The sequence below is a fragment of the Taudactylus pleione genome, unplaced genomic scaffold (assembly GCF_031769625.1).
Source record: "Taudactylus pleione unplaced genomic scaffold, aTauple2 ptg000609l, whole genome shotgun sequence".
NCBI classification, from domain to species: Eukaryota; Metazoa; Chordata; class Amphibia; order Anura; family Myobatrachidae; genus Taudactylus; species Taudactylus pleione.
Window position 1 is genome coordinate 8,014,872 of NW_028285011.1, and position 17,843 is coordinate 8,032,714.

At 43.4% G+C, this 17,843-nt stretch overlaps 1 protein-coding gene across 2 annotated transcripts in view; it reads right to left on the reverse strand.

Annotated features, from left to right (window-relative positions):
- The window catches only part of RASA3 (RAS p21 protein activator 3), a 233,719-nt gene that overhangs the window by 101,129 nt on the left and 114,747 nt on the right, over positions 1-17,843 (reverse strand). For both annotated transcript variants that reach the window (XM_088454142.1, XM_088454141.1), the window contains exon 3: positions 11,977-12,080. In XM_088454142.1, the coding sequence (XP_088310268.1) occupies positions 11,977-12,080 (104 nt within the window). The remainder of the gene's footprint in view (positions 1-11,976; positions 12,081-17,843) is intronic.

Below are 17,843 nucleotides of genomic sequence, written 5' to 3' on the forward strand. Positions count from 1 at the left end.
CCACCGGAGAATGCAAGTGACTTCCCTCATGACGGCGTGACTGCGAGTACCTCCCTGGTGGTTTATGTAGGCACCAGCTGTCGCGTTGTCTGGCTGTACCTGCACTGGGCTACCATGAAGGAGCGGCAAGGCCCGACAAAGAGCTCTGTAAACCACTTAATTGGCAACCAACTGTCAAAATCCGACCACAGACCCTGACAGGTCTGCTGACAAGAAACCGCCCCCTACCCCCGAAGACTTGCATCGGTGGTGAGAAGGACCCAGTCCTGAACCCAAAAAGGACATCCCCGGATGAGAAGGGACTCCTGGAGCTACCACAACAGGGAATGAAGAACCTCCTGAGACAGAATAATCATCCTGGACTTGAGCTGAAGATGGATTTTATTCCACCGGGCAAGAATCTCCAATTGTAGAGGCCAGGAATGAAACTGGGCATACTACACCATGTCAAAGGTGGAGACTAGAGAGCCCAGCACCTGCATGCAAGAATGAACCAGCGGTGCTGCAAAAACAACCAAATCCTGGACTGCAAGTTCTGAACCTCGTCTGCCGGGAGGAACACTCGCTGAATCTTGGAGTTCAGCAAGGCCCCCCAAGTGCAGCATCTCTTAAAAGGGAGTCAGAGAAGATTTCTTCCAATTGATGAACCAACTGTTAGCCTGGAGAAGATCCACAGCGACTCTGACATGCTCACTGAGAATCTCTGGGGACTGGGCCAGGAGAAGGAAGTCATCCAGATATGGAAAAATCCCTGAACGAACTGCGCAAAGGACTGCATCCAAGGAGGTTCCATAGCAGCAGGCAGCAACTCCAACGGCATCACATTAAAACCCAGGGCCACACCTGTAGGGCCAGACACTGCGGGTGCTACCACAGGAGCCAAGAGTCTATCCACTGCTTGTAGCATTGCTTGTGACAGTGAAGAAATCCAAACAGGTTCCTGACTGGCAGTCACAGCAGAGAGGGCCCCCACTGCTGTGAAGTAGTGAAACAGTGAACACAGAGACCATCATGGTCCACAACCTGTGTACAAACCACAGCAGCAAAAGCTATACAATTACTTCACTTAGAAGCACCCACCCCCTTGGAAGCTTTACCCCTGGAAGACATAACATAGAATCCAAGGAGAACCCCACACACCAAATCAAGAACGGAGATGTGCAAAACCAGGTTAGAGCAGAGTATGTAAATGCACCACATATACACAATAAGTGGGGCTATGCAGAGATTGACTTATGCAATGTACATTAACAGTCAAACATACAGAACATTCAATGCAATATAGACAATATAAGGCAATAAACGCTCAACAAAGCAGTCCCAACAGGTGAGGCCGGAGCAATATGTATAACCTGACCAGTGAGGGTGAGGAATACAGGAAGACCGGGAGCCTGTACTCTCCAAAGACCAGCTGAACTGCAGACACTGAAAGAAATGGCTGCCCAACGTCTGTGAGGAGAGAGAGGAGGAGCAATGACCCGGAAACAACTTCCTCTTAAGAGGAAAAGCGTCAGGGGGTAGGAGAGGAGCCAGCGGGGAGAACCTACCTCCACCTTCAGGCATAGATCCCAGGGCATTAGCGCCCCGCTGCCCAGGTGGTCTCGGGGGGTTGTGGAAACAACCTGGGTCCCCCCTGCCTGCACTGACTGTCTCCTATACCGGCGGTGATAAGCCGCAATCCCGCTGGTTCCTGTAAACAGGGAACCGCACTTACCTTCCCCCTGCAGCATCGGCTGCAGCTTGGAGATCCACTGAGACTGGAGCATCCGGCTGAGGACCCTGGCACGTCGCCAGCACAGCGACCACAGGCACTAGGGTGGTGGAGCAGCAGCGCAGACGTCCTGTAGTAAAGTACAACCTATGAAGCTGTTAGTACAGCTTCCAGAGTGTGCCTCATTGCAGGCACCAACACATAAAACTGAGGTGGCCTGTGGGTGGACATGGGATATAGGGGGAAGAAGGAGCCTGGGCGGTGCCTGACAAAGTTCACCAGCTATCTTGCCTACTGCAAAATTGTTTTTTTGAATTGCTCTTTAAAGATTACATTTGGGTTTACATGGTCATTAGCTTCATGGACGGTATTAATGGACCTATTTTATCTGCAGTATTGTAAGAATTAATCGTTCACCATTGACAGTGACATTTGTTCTCTTAGCTCCACTCACACATTATGGTTTGCGGAGTATTGGCAAATCTTGTCTACTACATTCTCCTGCTGTGGCCTGCTGGGAGCATTTATTCTCATGTTTCTAGGCTCTCAGGGCCTGATTCACTACTGTACACAACTGCGATTACGCACGCGACTGTTTTGTTCTGCGCATGCATCGCAGTGCGCTAAATGTCTGCTGCGATCGGGACTGTGATTTATGCAAGCTGTTGCAAGGGCATGCATAAATTAGCCACTACGATGGCCAACGCAGTCTGAGGTCTCATAGTGCGTGTGGAAGTTAGCAATTTCTGAGTAAGGTCAGGGCTTCTGCAAGTGTGCGTGAGGCTGCGATGGTACTCTATTGTACCAATGGTTTTGCAGTCTTACTAAACAGTACATATATGTGCTAAGTAAAGTAGGCATCCCTGTGAGGTGCTGTGACGGGATAGCAATCGCAATGGATTAGCATACTATCGCAGTTGAACTGCGTGCGTAATTGCAATTGCATACACAGTTGTGATTGTTGGTAATTAGGCACTTAGGGCCGTATTCAATTAGAAGCGAAAAGCCGAGATCCGCGAAAAAGCATCGCCGATTGAGTCTTTTCGCCTGTCGGAAACCTATCTCCGTATTCAATTCTATCCGCTTTTCGCGTACGTGGAAAGTCAATGCAATGTAATAGGCGAAAAAGATTTGCCTCTGAATAGCAGGAGAAAAGTAGTGCAACATTTTTATTTTGGGTTGCAAAGGTGGGGAAATCACTCAGAATCCTGGGAACAGCCCCCCAAAGGACAACTGTGTCAAAAAATTCCAGGAAAAAAGCTAATACCCCAAAAAAGTACTTTGAATTTGGGGGTGAAAAAGCAAACTAACGAAATAAGGTTCAGGGGTGCTCTAAGAAGGGGTCAAGTGTTTTTGGGATTGCAGGTGCTTTTATGAGGGAGGAATTTCACTTTTATTAATACTTCACTTTAGAGACATTAAAACACGCTAGCACCCATTTTCAGGTAGCTCAAATTTGCCAGGACTACTTATTTTCTGCAAAAAATACTGCTTTATGCCATTCTTCATGACTTGTGCAAAGACGCTAATTAGAGGCAATTGTACCAATTTAAGTACCCCAAACAGTTTTATTAGGGCTAATCGGGCACTACAACATTGATCCCCAATGTTTCTGCATCTTTTTGGGCTGATTTCCCCAATTCTTACTCTACTTTCCACCTGTGCTGACTTCACGTGTCGCCGTTTTTGCGTCTTTTGGAATTAAAAAGGGCGAAAAGTAGCTTGTGTCAGCTGTTTTCCTAGGTGCTTTGCAACAGGTGTGCTAGGTGATTGTCTCACCTGTAAAAGCAAAGTTGCTGTGAGCTTTAAACCAGATAGCATACCTTGAGTTTAACACTAATGTGATAGCTATTTCCATGTTATAATTCTGAGCAACAGAGTAGGGACTTGCAGTAATTACCAGGCATTACAGAATCACAATGGACTGCTGCATACACTGAAAGCCCAAAACTCATGGGATAGCAATATGTAAAGGTAATGGTAGGTGGCGTGACCATACTGTGACACCTTGGAAATGCCCAGAGACCTGCATCAGTTGTAATCTGACATCTCATGAGTCAGTCTGAACACCAGATAGGCTGCACATGGCAAGGCGACATGAATTATCAGTGTTCAAACAGGTCATGATAGTGGGTGCCTGACGGAGGGCACATTCCATTTCTGAAGTTGTACGGATATTCAACATTCCTCGATCTACGGTGTCACGTGTGTACCGGGAATACCTCATGGAAGGCATTCCCACTCACCGTGGACAGAACAGTGGCCGACCATGGGTGCTTAATGATTGTGACCAACGGCATCTGGACAGAATTGTTTGGGGTTACAGACAAGCAACACTGTATCAAATCACATCCACATTCAATGCAGGATGTACCAGGCGCATATCCAGCAGGTCAATGCAGCATTTTTTTTAAGCTTCCATGGCACATGGGAGCAGAAGACCCATCAGAGTGCCCCGGTTAACACTTTAACACCGGACACAGCGCCTTACCTGGGCACGTGACGTCGTTAGACCCTGGATAACTGATAACATGTGGCGTGGTCCAGTGAGTCACTGTTTCAGGCTGATGGTAGGTTTCATGTGTTGTGCAGAACCCAGGAGGCCATGGACCTAAGTTGCCAACCAGGCACCACCTGCACCGCTACGTTACATTGCCTGATGACAATTTGCAGCTCTTCACGAACTTCATGTACCCCCACAATGATGGAATATTCCAGCAGGATAATGCACCGTGCCATCTATCCCAAGTGGCCAGAATTGGCTCGAGGAGCATTCTGGAGATTTCCAAAGAATGGTGTGGCCACCACGTTCGTCCGACATGAACTCAATCAAGCATTTATGGGACATAGCGGAGAGGTCCATTCGCACCCAAGATTCTGCACTTACAAATATCAGGGAGCTGTGGGAAGCTATCCAAATGGCATGGGTCAACATCTCTCCAGACGTCTTCCCTCCACTTGTGGAATCGATGCCATGTTGAGTTGCTGTACATCGCCGGGCTAGAGGGGATCCTACACGATAATAGGCATCTATACCATGACTTTTGGCACTTCAGTATTTGCGTTTCATACTAAATTACAAGACCAAAACATAACAATCACAACTATTGTACAGAAAAAGATTAAATCAATGCAAGTTTGTTTAATGGATTCCCATAAATGAATTGACAACAGAGGCTTTCCTAGGTGTAAGCAAAAACTGCTTTTAACAATTGTATATTTTTGTTTAATTTCACACATGTCAATAAAAAGTGAGTGTCCAAGAAACACAAGAAGTCTGCCTTTGCCGTATATGTTTGAGTGCTTACCAATGTCTGTTACACTGAGAAACCTGACCTAACGTGTGCATTCCAACGCCCAGTCTGGGCTCCCATCACTTCCGTCTCTCATAATACGGACGGCTGCACTAAAAAAAGCTCTCTCTCAAGTAAAGATTATGGATTTATTTTGGTTGTACATTAATGAAACATGTGACATGCCTGCTGGAAGTGAGGCTACAGATTGAAATGAGGAAATACTTTTACTCTCTCCTTCAGCAAGTGAAGGTGACAGATGCTGACGAATTGCCAGGACAGAATCTTACATTTTGTACGACGTATGTATCATACTAATATAATAAGAATGTTCCACGTTGGCGCAAAAACCAGTGAACAGATTTTAAATAAAACTGCATCACTTTGTAGTGAAAACTCCTAGAAATAACCTGCACTTTGTTTCATCTCGATCCATCAATTTAAAGCTGAGCAATAACAAAAACAACATTTATTGACATCAGTTCAAGAGATAGGTGTGGCACTATGGGTGTGCACAGGGCACACAGTGATATTGGTGTAAGTGGTGGGTGAAGGAGCTCCTGCCTCCAGTCTGTATAGCGCTGATGGTCACGAGGGTCACTCCCGCGCCAGGGGCCCTTATGCAAAGCAAAACAACTAGAACACCTCAAATTAAAAAAATGTTGTTAGAAGTGATATCATCGTGGGCGAAGCCATGGGCAACAGCTAATGTGCATCATCCTCATAAGAATGCAACAAATCAATTCACTAGGAACCAGTAGCAAAACTCTGGAATAAGGCTCAAAGACTAGAGGTAATATTTACTGCTTGCCAGCAATTCTGGCCACAGTAATTAATAGGGTTAAAATTTTAAATGCGAAACACTAATAGACTGAATTTAATATTATTACCATTTTAAAACCCGCGGCCACAACTGCTAATAAGTGGCAGCTTTTTAAAGCTGCATGAAAAATATCTTTCTTGGTGTTAATAGTAGCTCAGGCCACAATACATCGCCATGTGTTAATAGCAGCATAAAACAACATTCTAGGGAATATAAATGAAGAAACTTGGTCATTGGCTGATGTGAGCTGATGTGAATAAACCTCAAGTGAATACATGTGTTACCTTTAGGATAAGTGGATGAATGTCAATGGATCGCTTTTTAATGGCATATGTGAGAGCGGTTTGGAACATCAAGTGAATGAGTGCATTGTGAACTGGTGTGAAGGTAAAGGGAGGTATAAATTGTGAGTAAGCTACATAGACAATACTGTGCTATCTAAGCATTTCTGTACAGCGGGGATAGTTTGCAGACAAATAAAAAATCAAATAGTGGAGGACAAATATCATTACAGGAAACAATTACACTTAAAAAGTTGTCAAAAAAGTTCCTTAAAACAAAAACAACCAATGCGGTTCCATCATTTTAGAAACTGTAAGCACACATCCGATTGGTTGCTTTGGGTCCATCAGCTTTTTTTCCTGATTGTATGCGTTTCCATGAACAGCTACTCGGTGGGATATTTCACATTTGTATCACATTTTTCAAAAATTATAAAATTTGCATTATGAAACTCCTTGTAATGGAGCATACACACGGTCAGATTTGTCAGACTTGTCAGATTTGTCAGATGAACGACTGAACGACTGAACGATTTGAACGATTTTACCAAAGTTTTGAACGATTTGAACGATTGAACGATTTTTGACTGCATTAAAATGAATGGAATCGTCCAAGTCTGACTGCAAACCCATCAGATGTCAGATATCGTTATCTGACAAACGGGAACGCGCATCGTTGATCGTCCATCATTCAGGCATGTCAGATATGAACGATTTTCCTTCAGATATGAACGACTGAACGATTTTTAAATCGTTATCGTTCATATCTGAAGGAAAAATCTGATCGTGTGTATGCACCATTAGTAAGCACTTTCTAATCCACATTGGTCTGTACAGGTGTGACAAATCTACTAGGTCTAGCTAGTTTTCGGGTTAGGCCCGTATTCAATTAGAGGCGAAAAGCCGACATCGGCGATAAGCACAATGTTTTCGCCTCATTCGCCTGTTTTGAGGCGTACTTTCACAATGCGCGCTCCCGCTTTTCGCCCTATTCAATAGCAAAACAGGCTAAACGAGGATATTTTGGGGTAATCAGTCTATACCCAAAAAAAAGCGTAAGTGACCCTGGTAATAAATATAGAAGTGTATTAATAGCTGTAATAAAAGTATTTTGGGTTCCTAAATTGAGTCAAATGGCTGTTATATGCACTTTTGCATTAGTGTGAAAAAATTATATAAAGCAATTTCTTTGGTGAAAAATAATTGCTGTAGTTAAATTGAGGGTACATTTAAATGGGTACTATTATATTTTGGAGTTAATAAAGTGCATTTTTAAAAACTTAAAAAAAAAAAAAAAAAAACACAGCTGCTGCAGCCCCCTGCAATCCTAAAAACACCTGTCCCATCCATACAGCACCCCAAAATACCTGACCCAATACTAACCCATTTTCAAACACTTTTTAAATTTTCACTCCAAATATGACATGCCTTTTTAGGGGGTATTAAGATCATTTTATTTTTTTTGCCAAGTCATTAATGGGGGGTGCCTAAAGGGTTCTGAACAAAGTCCCCACATTTTTACTCAAAAATAGGAATTTTGCACATCTTTTCTCCTGCCTTTGGGTGGAAAAACTTTTTCACCTGTTTTTGCCTATGGAGTTTTCGGCCAGGCGAAAATGTCCTGGAATTGAAGAGGGCGATACTTCGGAAACTTGCAAAAAAACCGCGCATCGGCAAAAACTTTTCGACGATCGCGGCTTTTCGCCTCTAATTGAATACGGGCCTTAGCTTCAAAATCAACTGTAGAGAGATATCCCAATGTTAAATATTCTATGAGCTTATTAAATAATGAGGAAAAATACAATTGTCATGGGTAAAGTGAATACCGGATAGATATCGGTCACACATTTGTAGCAATTAGCACTGACCTTGCCTTCAAAGGGAATGACTGCACCAAGACCATGCAATGCAAATGTGCCACACATTTCGGAACCTACTGCACAGAAGTCATCTGCCTGTTCTCTGTGCACCACTGGACTATACATTAAATCGGTTTGGTTTTTTTGTTTTTAACTAAACAGGCAGCTTACACCAAGGACTGGTCACCAGCTCCCACAGATTTTGACCATCAGTTGCGTTTCCATTTTACCTTGCACTTCAAATGAATGCACGGCTACAATCATGAAATCCGCATTTCCACACACTGGCGTAAAAACACCATCAACAAAAGACAACATTGTTGCCGACATTACCGCAGATAACATTTCTCTAGCTGACCAAAAAAGTGCCCCAAATACCACGCCACTTTCACAGACAGTTAAAAGTTAAAATGTCTCTTTCCCAATTCATTACAGTTTATAAGTGCTCCCACACTTTATGACAGAAGGGTCTATTTACTAAGCCTTGGAAGGAGATAACGTGAACAGAGATAAGGTACCAGTCAACCAGCTCCTAACTGCCATCTCACAGGCTGTGTTTGAAAAATGACAGGAGCTGGTTGGCTGGTACCTTATCTCTGTTCACGTTATCTCCTTCCAAGGCTTAGGCTGTGTACACACCTATAGACACAATCTGTCTGGTGGGAAGGAAAATCTGGCCCATAATCCAGTGTTTGGGAGCAAATTTCTATTGTTTAAGTCTCCCCCATACATTACCAGATTTTACTTAGCTATAGGTGTGTACACAAACCTAAGTAAATAGACCCCTCAGTCCTCATCGGATATGATAAAGCTCAAACAGATCACTTTGGGTTGCTGTGACATTACTGGCCCGGCCCCTTTGCATGAATCAGTCAGTCCACACTGTGCGTTTCTACAAAGCACTTACCTACCTGTCATTCACACTCTGCTGCAGAAGAGAACAGCAGAGCAGCTATAATTAGTTAAGTATAAACACTCTAAATATTTCATTTATTATTATTTAGATTCTTAATACACAGCATTTTATCTATATTAATGTCAGACAGTGGCTTTACATCCCATTAAAAAGAGATTTCAGTAGGAGCAATTTACGTCATCTCACTATAGCTTTGCAAGATAAAACCACTAAAATTAAGAACAGTTTTCATTATACTTATTCATGTCCCTCAAACAGCCTGCCATAGGAACCAACATAGAATCAGATGTGCAGTTCCTTAAAATTACTTTAATCCAAAAGCTCTTTAAAGAGCAGATAAACCAGGATTAACGCAGATTGCATTTCCCATGTAAATGCCATTATACAGAATAGAACTTTTGGCCTGAGATTTTGAAGGCTGTAAATACCCTTAATCCACAAAACAAGCAGTAAAATAGAATATTGCAGGAGAACAACACAAAAAACAGTTTCACAAAGGGTACTTCCTATACTCCTTCATTACTAATACAATGAAAGTAGCTGAGCACTTGCAAAAGACAGTTTATCAGTTTAAAAAGTGGGTGGTTGAGGTCTATAAAAAGTCATTCTGCTAAAACAGGAATAGTGAGGTGAAAGTAACACCTGTTTGGACGTCAGGGACACCTGCTCATCCTACTGTAAGCTCCAATTCCGCTTCTTATTCCAGTGTCAGCTGATATGAATCTCTGCTCTGTTTGCTGGCAAATCAAGTCAGGCTTTGCAGTTCAAAGTTCACCTGTCACCTACACACATTTTATAATCCGGATCAATATTCATAAGAATGGGATGGGTACGGGATGCCAGTGCTCGGGATCCCAGCAGTCAGAGTCCCGACGCCGGCATCCCGACCAGGTTACAATCCCAACACCTACACCTCCTTCCCCTCAGCCTAAACCTAACCTCCCCTCCTAGTGCCTAAACCTAACACCCCCCCCCTCCCACAGCCTAAAACTAACTCTCCCCCTAGTTCCTATCCCTAACCCCAACCCACCCCCTAACCCCGCTACCTACCTTTGGGATGCCGGCACCTGTATTCTGATATTTGTCAGGATTCCGGCGTCGGCATTCTGAACGCCGGAATCCCAGTGGTCAGGATTATGACCGTATCCCATAAGAATGCGGACCATAATTCTATTGAGAACCAATGAATCAAATAGGAGTCAGTTCTCATGATTAATAGTGATTGAGTGCATCCAAACTGTAACCATTCCCTAGTGAAATAATAATCTATTTGAATATGGTGCCACTACCTTCATGAGACCTGCTGATACATCCTTAGGTAGACTTAATAAACGTTTGTCCACTCTTTGAATTCCTGCTGTTTAGACAGGGCAAACTTTGTAGTCTTGGGGGTATATTTACTAAAGTGTGGGTTTTTTAGAAGTGGAGCTATACAGGCGCCGGCATCCCGCCCATAGCAACCAATCAGATTCTAGCTATTATCTTCTAGAAGGTGCTAGATAAATGTAAAGTAGCATCTGATTGGTTGCTATAGGCAACATCTCCACTTCTAAAAACCCACATTTTAGTAAATATACGGCTCTTAGTGTGGGATGACTAGTGGTGTCAGTTCCACATTTCTCTTTCTGGTATACAATATCAATTCACAGCCCTTCACATTACTCATGAGATCTGGTGCATAGATAAGAAATGTTTACAAATGTATACAAAGCAGTTATAAATGGACAATGGCGAGTTAAAAACAGTTTATTCATAAAGTTTTGGGCAGAAGTTATATTTTCCACTAAAGTAACGTCTAGTAACATATATTAGATTACATTTTAAAGTACATATAAAGGTTATCCAACAACTACTCGTACAAACCTTTGCATTGGCAATTTCCTTCTCACACAGAACATCACACAACAGAAAACAATACCCAAATCATACGGATTCCTTTACAGGTACACAAGTAAATCTGAGATGTTCAGCTACCATAATTATCGGTAATGTGCGCAGCAGCACATGGCAACCACACATAATAGACTAAAGGGGCCTATCCATTAGCAGATAGATTGAACGACTGAACGATATATCGTTCAGTCGTTCAATTTATCTGCTAATGGATAGGCCCTGAACGATGACAGATGCGCACTCCCGCGGCCGATAAATTGTGTCTTTTATCTCTCCAACATGTTGGTCAATTATCGCTTATCGTTGACAGATATTAGAAATATCTGGCAGTTTATAAGCGGTAAACGACGAACGATATTTTTAATGAAAATTTATAGAAACATTAAATAAAATCCACTCCCTGAATGATGTCATGCAATATAATTCGTAAAAATATGTCATGTACATGACAGATATCTGTCACCGCAGCCCCAGGAATTTTCAAGGGATACTCTTGTCTTTCATCGTTAGAGAAAGATCTGCTAATGGATAGGCCCCTTAACTATGTTACATTTATCTGTTGATCTGCAAATTTATAACCAGACCTACGTTTTTTATACTTATATGTATACTTTCTGTCCCCTGGTTGTCACAACACTGGTAACACTATATATGGTACATATGCACAAGAAAGCACTTGCATATCATATGGGCACCACTCGAAACAGATCCAAACCCATCTATTAACAAATGCAGGTTTGGCTGTATTGATATGATTGGTGGGTGGGGCGCTCACCTTCCCTGAGAAAACAACCATTGCCTGCCAGCTGTTTGAGGGGACACTGACAGTTGCCATGGATTGTCATACTGCTGCTGGTATCTGGGATGTTGTGCTCAGGCTACCAGAAAAAGGTGACATGGAAAAGAGAAGAACTATTTTATGTAACATAAATGATGACTCCAATATTGACTTAATATAGAAAACATACATAATTAACAAGTATCAAGACACTTACTGCAGACGTTTCTGACCTTTATTAAGATATAAAATGCATACATATGCTTGTTCACACACAGCTAAGCCAGGTTCAAACTTGTGCTTAAAATATTACAGAGTCAGCTTATCCTGAAGCAATGTGCTAGACTTTCAACGAAGACAGCAAGAAAAAACATAATACATATTCATTGGGAAACATTTTTGCATTTTGATATGAGACATACCCATGATGGAATCCCTCCGGAAAACATCTCTGTCAAAAACATAAAAGGAAAGGTGGCGGAAATTTCGTGGAATCTCACAATAAAAATCTTCTCCATAAAAAGGGCTAAAAGGAAATAAAAACAAACACAGATTAGTATGGTAAGTATATAGCAGTTTGTATTACCATTCCTTAAAGGTGAACCAGAATGTAAGCATTCACATTTTCAATGACTGCTTGCTTATAAAAGCAGTAGAAAAAGCTACTCAAAATATACAACTATAATCAATAATGTAGGTTGTTTGCAGGGGCGGAACTATTGGCGGGGCCGCCGATGCCCCTACTGGGGTCCGCAGCACGATGGGCCATTGCTGGTTTGGTTACAGCTGCGCTGCCAGGGCCTCAAGGCAGAGGCTAGTCTGATGTAGCTAATGTTACCAGTGCAAACCCTAACTGGAATTCCTCTGGACAGCTCTGTCCAAGATTCCGACGGTGGGGTGCAGTGCCGGTGATGTCACGGTCAGTGCATCCAGTCTTGTCCGAGGTGGCCATGTGACTAATGTCTTCTGTTGCTCTGGGACATGCCCCTTTTAGCTTAGTAGCCCAGAGATGGGAGAAAGGTGGGCAGGGAGCATGGTCTGGGTGTGGAGAGAAGTGGGTTACACAGGTACTAAGATGGGACCAGTGAGAGGGGGAAGGGCATGTGCCCCCTTGACGTTTTTAATAAACAGGTTTCTTTTTAAGCTTCCATTTAATCTGATTGCAGGGATCAGTGACACCTATAGCCATCTCTCCATCACCCCATTCTCCGACACCCCCAACCATCTTTCCAGCACACCATGCCTTGACACCCACAGTCATCTCTCCAAAACCCCATTCTGACACTTACAGCCATGCCAATGAACCAGACTTGCTCTTGTATCCTCCCACAATCCAAATATATTCTGGTTTGTTAACAGGCTGCTGACAAAAACTTACCCCTAGAGTGTATGTGTCCCCATGTGATAGAGAATATTGGGCCTGATTCAAAGTTGTATACTAATGCAAAAGCATTTTGCCACTTAGCAATTATAAAAATATGATAATGCATCAGTCTGTGGAATCTGTATTGAGACCGGAGCCCTTGCTGCTGCCCACAACTGTGCACACAAACACAGCATTGATTGCAGATCTTGAAAACATTGACCCCTCGAGTGAGTCTATGGTCACTCGGAATGGCCGTGGTAACAGACGCTGGAGCTCTGCTCTCTGCGTGCAGCATCGCAGTCATTGGCTAGTAAACTCCCAGAAAACGTTCCTGACACGTCCACATTTTGGTAGGAACTCCCTGTAACCATCCACAAAACGTTCTCGGTCTGTCAATCAATTGTGAGTGAATCATCATAGCGAGCTCAATCACAATTAATTCGCCGTGCGTGCGCAATGCGGCTATGATGTATGTGCAGACCGCAGATAAATGCTTAACACAGTGAAAATCGGCATAGCGTTCAACTCTGAAACAGGCCCATAGATTGCAAACTCCACTGGGGGAGGTACTGATGTGAATAACTAAAATATTCTTTATTTATGTGTACATCTTGTTTATTTTTTGTGGGGGGCCTCCGGGGTGAGGGGCCCTAAAGCATAGCTTTGCGCCTGGGCCCATCACTTGCTAGTTCCGTCACTGGTTGTCAGAGAATTAGACCTTAATCATACATAACCATACAATACCCATTTAAATTGCTTGATTTTTTTTTCAGTTCTTTAATACTGTGATAACAATTATCTACTGTAGTAACCATAGGCTATTTCTTTAATTCATAACTAGAAAGAAAAATGAAACTGGAACATTTACAGGATTAGAAAGCAATAAATACAGAGTTCTAAAACAATATGGCACAGCATTGCATTCATAATCTAAAATAATCACATTAACATTTATGAAAAGCTTAAAAAGGATATGTCCAATTGGTATATAGCAGGGGTTTTACCACTGATAAGTCAGGTTTTGTGCATTTCTTTAATCGTGCCCAAGTGAGTTAATCTATTTTGCTGGGTCAGTAAATAGCCCACCTGCTTCTACAGACAAAAATCCTGAAAACATGATCTGTTGGGGACACTTGAGATGATGTTGAGAACAGTTGTTATAGAAGGTAAATAAGGAGAAAAAGGAAGAAAAGGGAACAGCAAATTTGCACCTTGTGGAGGTATGTTTTGGTTTGCTGAATATTATGCTATGGGCACCCCACCCCTCTCACACCTTTTAACGCCTCTTTATCACTCTACTCCCATACTCCTTCCTCATTCCCTTGACAACCTCTTTGACACTGCTTCTTTCAAACTTCTCTACCTCACATCCTCTTTTTGGCATGTCCCAATGGTAATTTTCCCCCAACCATAGCCAGAGTCACTCTCTCTACATCGTCTTCTCCAACTCCTGCAACATTTCTGAATTATCTAACCTTTCCCAATTTCCAACCCCCACATATTTTCCTTCACCCTCTCCTCACCTCCTGCTCCCAAAACAGCCTACATCAATCTCAACAACCATGACCCCCACCTCATCCTCCTCATCTCTCCTATCGCTGACCTGGTCTGTTCTGCCCTTGACACTTCTACCTTTGATGACCTTCATCTTCCTCTGTCAGACCAATCTCTTGAGAAACGTGTATACACCCACCTCTCTTCTCAGCTAACTCCCTCCCTTCTCCACTCTACAGAAACTACCCCGACGCTAGTCGATAATGACCTCCTCTCCACTAAATCCAAGGGACACTTTTCGGTCCTCATCCTTTCTTCCTTCCCTTCAACAGACTCTTTCCCCTCCAATCTCTCCTCAACACTGCTGCTAGACTGATCTTTCTTTCACACCATTGTCTCTGCTTCCCCTCTCTGGCAATTCATCCACTGGCTCCCTGTCCCTTATAGAATCCAGTTTAAACTTCTCACCCTCAACATCAAAGCTCTTTCTCTCTCCTATCCCTCCTACATCTCCAACCTCATTTCTCTTCACACCACTTCCTGACTTCTTCGGCCAGATTACCATTTACCACCTCTCACTTCCGGTTCTAAGACTTCTTTTAATCTACCCCTCAGCTATGGAATGCCCTCATTCATTCTATTATGCTGGGTACACACTAGACAATATGTTGTTCGATCCGGCGGATCGGAGCACCATATCGGGCACATCGTCTAGTGTGTACCCGCTATGTCGCTATGTGCAATCCCCTGCTTCAAACAGCAACATCCTCAGTCCACGCTACATGCAGGGCAAACCGAGGGTGTCGTTAGCAAGGTCCATGCTGCCGAATGCAGTATGGCCCCCATCGTCGCTCCGTTGCTGCCCGCATCGGCAAGTGTGTATGCACTTGCCGATGCCGGTTCCCTCTCCAGCGATGTTGGGCTGGGTACACATCGCTAAGTGTATACCCAGCTTTAGACTCTCCAAAAGTTCTTTCAAACCCCACCAATTCACCTTTGACTACCAGATCTCTGGCTGGTCCCAAATACCCCACAATATCAGCCAATTGGTATATGATATTACTATATTTACATTTGTAATTATGAATATTTGTTTTTCTATTCCTTTGTTTACCCTATTTTGTATCTTTGAGCTGTAGATTGCTGCAAAAAAATTGTGTCAACTTATAAATAAAGGCAAATAATAATAATGTTATTAGTGAAGTGCTTTTGTGCAAGATAAAAAGCTCCAGTGTAATCCACAAGCAAAGCATTTATTTTAATTATACTACTGTAAAGCATAGCATCATATCATTAGAGAGGATGTATTAGAATCCTGACGCATGGGAAGCAGTCTGACGGAATCCATGCCTCAAAATCCTGATTTAGTACTAAAGATAGGCGTCTAAATATCGACGCTTATCTTTAGCCCGACGACGGAATCCCAACAGATGGCTTCCCGAACTAAGGTAAGCGGGGAGGGTTAGCCGCGGGAAGGGGAGGGTTACGTTTAGGCACCCTCACAGGAGGGTTAGGTTTAGGATAAGGGAATTTGGGATTCGGGTCAGGCACCACCGGGGGGAGGTTAGGCTTAGGCATCCCCACGGGAGGGTTAGGTTTAGGGTGCAGGAAGGGGGGGGGGGGTTAGGTTTAGGCACCCCCGGTAGGGACTTAGGGTTAGGCACCCCTAAGGGAGGGTTGGGTGGGGGGGTTTGTTGGGAAGAGGTTTAGCATACTTACCTGCCCAGTCAGGAATCTGCTGTTTCGGGCTTCTGGCATCGGCATTTCACCCGGCGGCTATTCCGTCATCGGGATTTCATACCCAACCCCACTAGTGAGTGGAATTCCAATTTGGAGACTTGTGAGATTTTTTAGTAGTCACTAAATTAACAAATACAGCTTTCCAAAGTGACTGACAATTCCTTAAACAGAGTGAACGTCTGTTCTCATAGGACAATTTGTGAAAACAACTTAATACCATAAGCAGCACTGCAACCAAATATGAGTAAAGAGCAGAATGTGTATGTGTGGTGTTTATAGTATAGACTAGGTAGTAAGCACAAACAACGAGCAGTCTTTGAAATTCTTTTGAAATATACTGTATGTAGTGTTACTGGCTTTCCATTTTATACATTACACAAAACCATTCACTGAGTATCCAAGCTGTTGACAGCAATAATGAAAATGTTGACAGCTATAAAGGTCCATGACCGAAATGTCTACAGTAAATGCGACTGTTATATTAAAATAACACAGCCGCTGCTAAAAGCCAGCCTGCAGCTTAGACACTACTAAAAGCTGGCGGCTCAGATGCCTGAGAACGCCGCCAGGCTAGGAGCAGCTAAATAGTTCATTTTATAAAATAAAAATCCATAACCTGCCCTGGACCTCTGAGCCTGGGCTGGTATTGAAAATCGGGGTTAAAAAGGGCGTGGGGTACCCCCTATTTTCCAAAAACCAGCACCGGGCTGAACCAGCCGGTGGGGGCAATGCTATAGCATGGAGAGACAGAGTGGGGTCCCTCTGCCATACCATCCAGCAACAAACTGGTCAGCCCAGGGCTGGAACCCCTTGAAAAGTCGGGGCAGGTACAAAATTTGGACATATTTTAGACATTCAAGATATAGACAGTATCAGATATCGACAATCTCAAAATATTGACAGTTAAAATATAGACAAATTATAAGGTCGACAAGTTCAAACTGTTGACATACATAATAAAAATCTTGACAGTCATAAGGTCGATGACCAAAATGTCGAACGGGTTACTTCCGGTTACACTATAGAAATTGATGGGGAAAAGCAGATTGGCTGAGAACGCGGTTCCCACCTGTAGTGGTGTGGGGCTTCTATCAATAGAAAAACATCTCATGCACGGATAGGTACAGGATGCTAGCGCTCGGGATCCCGGCGGTCAGAATCCCGATGCCAGCATCCCGAAAGGGTTAGAATACATACATTTGTTGGTCATTATTCTAACCCACCCCCTATACTAACCTTCCCCCCTAGTGCCTAAACCTTACCCTCCCCATTTCCCTAGTGCCTAACCCTAACCCTCCCCCCAACCCCGCTACTTACCTTGCCAGCACCGGGATTCTGACAAATGTCGGGATTCCGGCGCCGGCATTCCGAATGCCGGAATCTCCACTTTTGTGATATTGACACCATGGGGCAAATTCAATTAGCGGCGAAAAGTCAGCCACTTTTCGCATGCTGTACTTTTCGCCACCATCGCTGGTTTTACCTGCGGAAAAGTGCTGTCAGTTTTGGGGAAATCAGCCTGACACACCCCAAAAGATGAAATAACATTGGGGATCACTATGGATACCCACGTATAGACCTGCTGAAGGTATTTGGGGTACTTAAATGCTCTCAATAGCTGCTAATTAGCGTCTTTGCACAAGTGGTGAAAAATAGCATTTTGAAGTTTTAAAAAACAAAGTATGAATC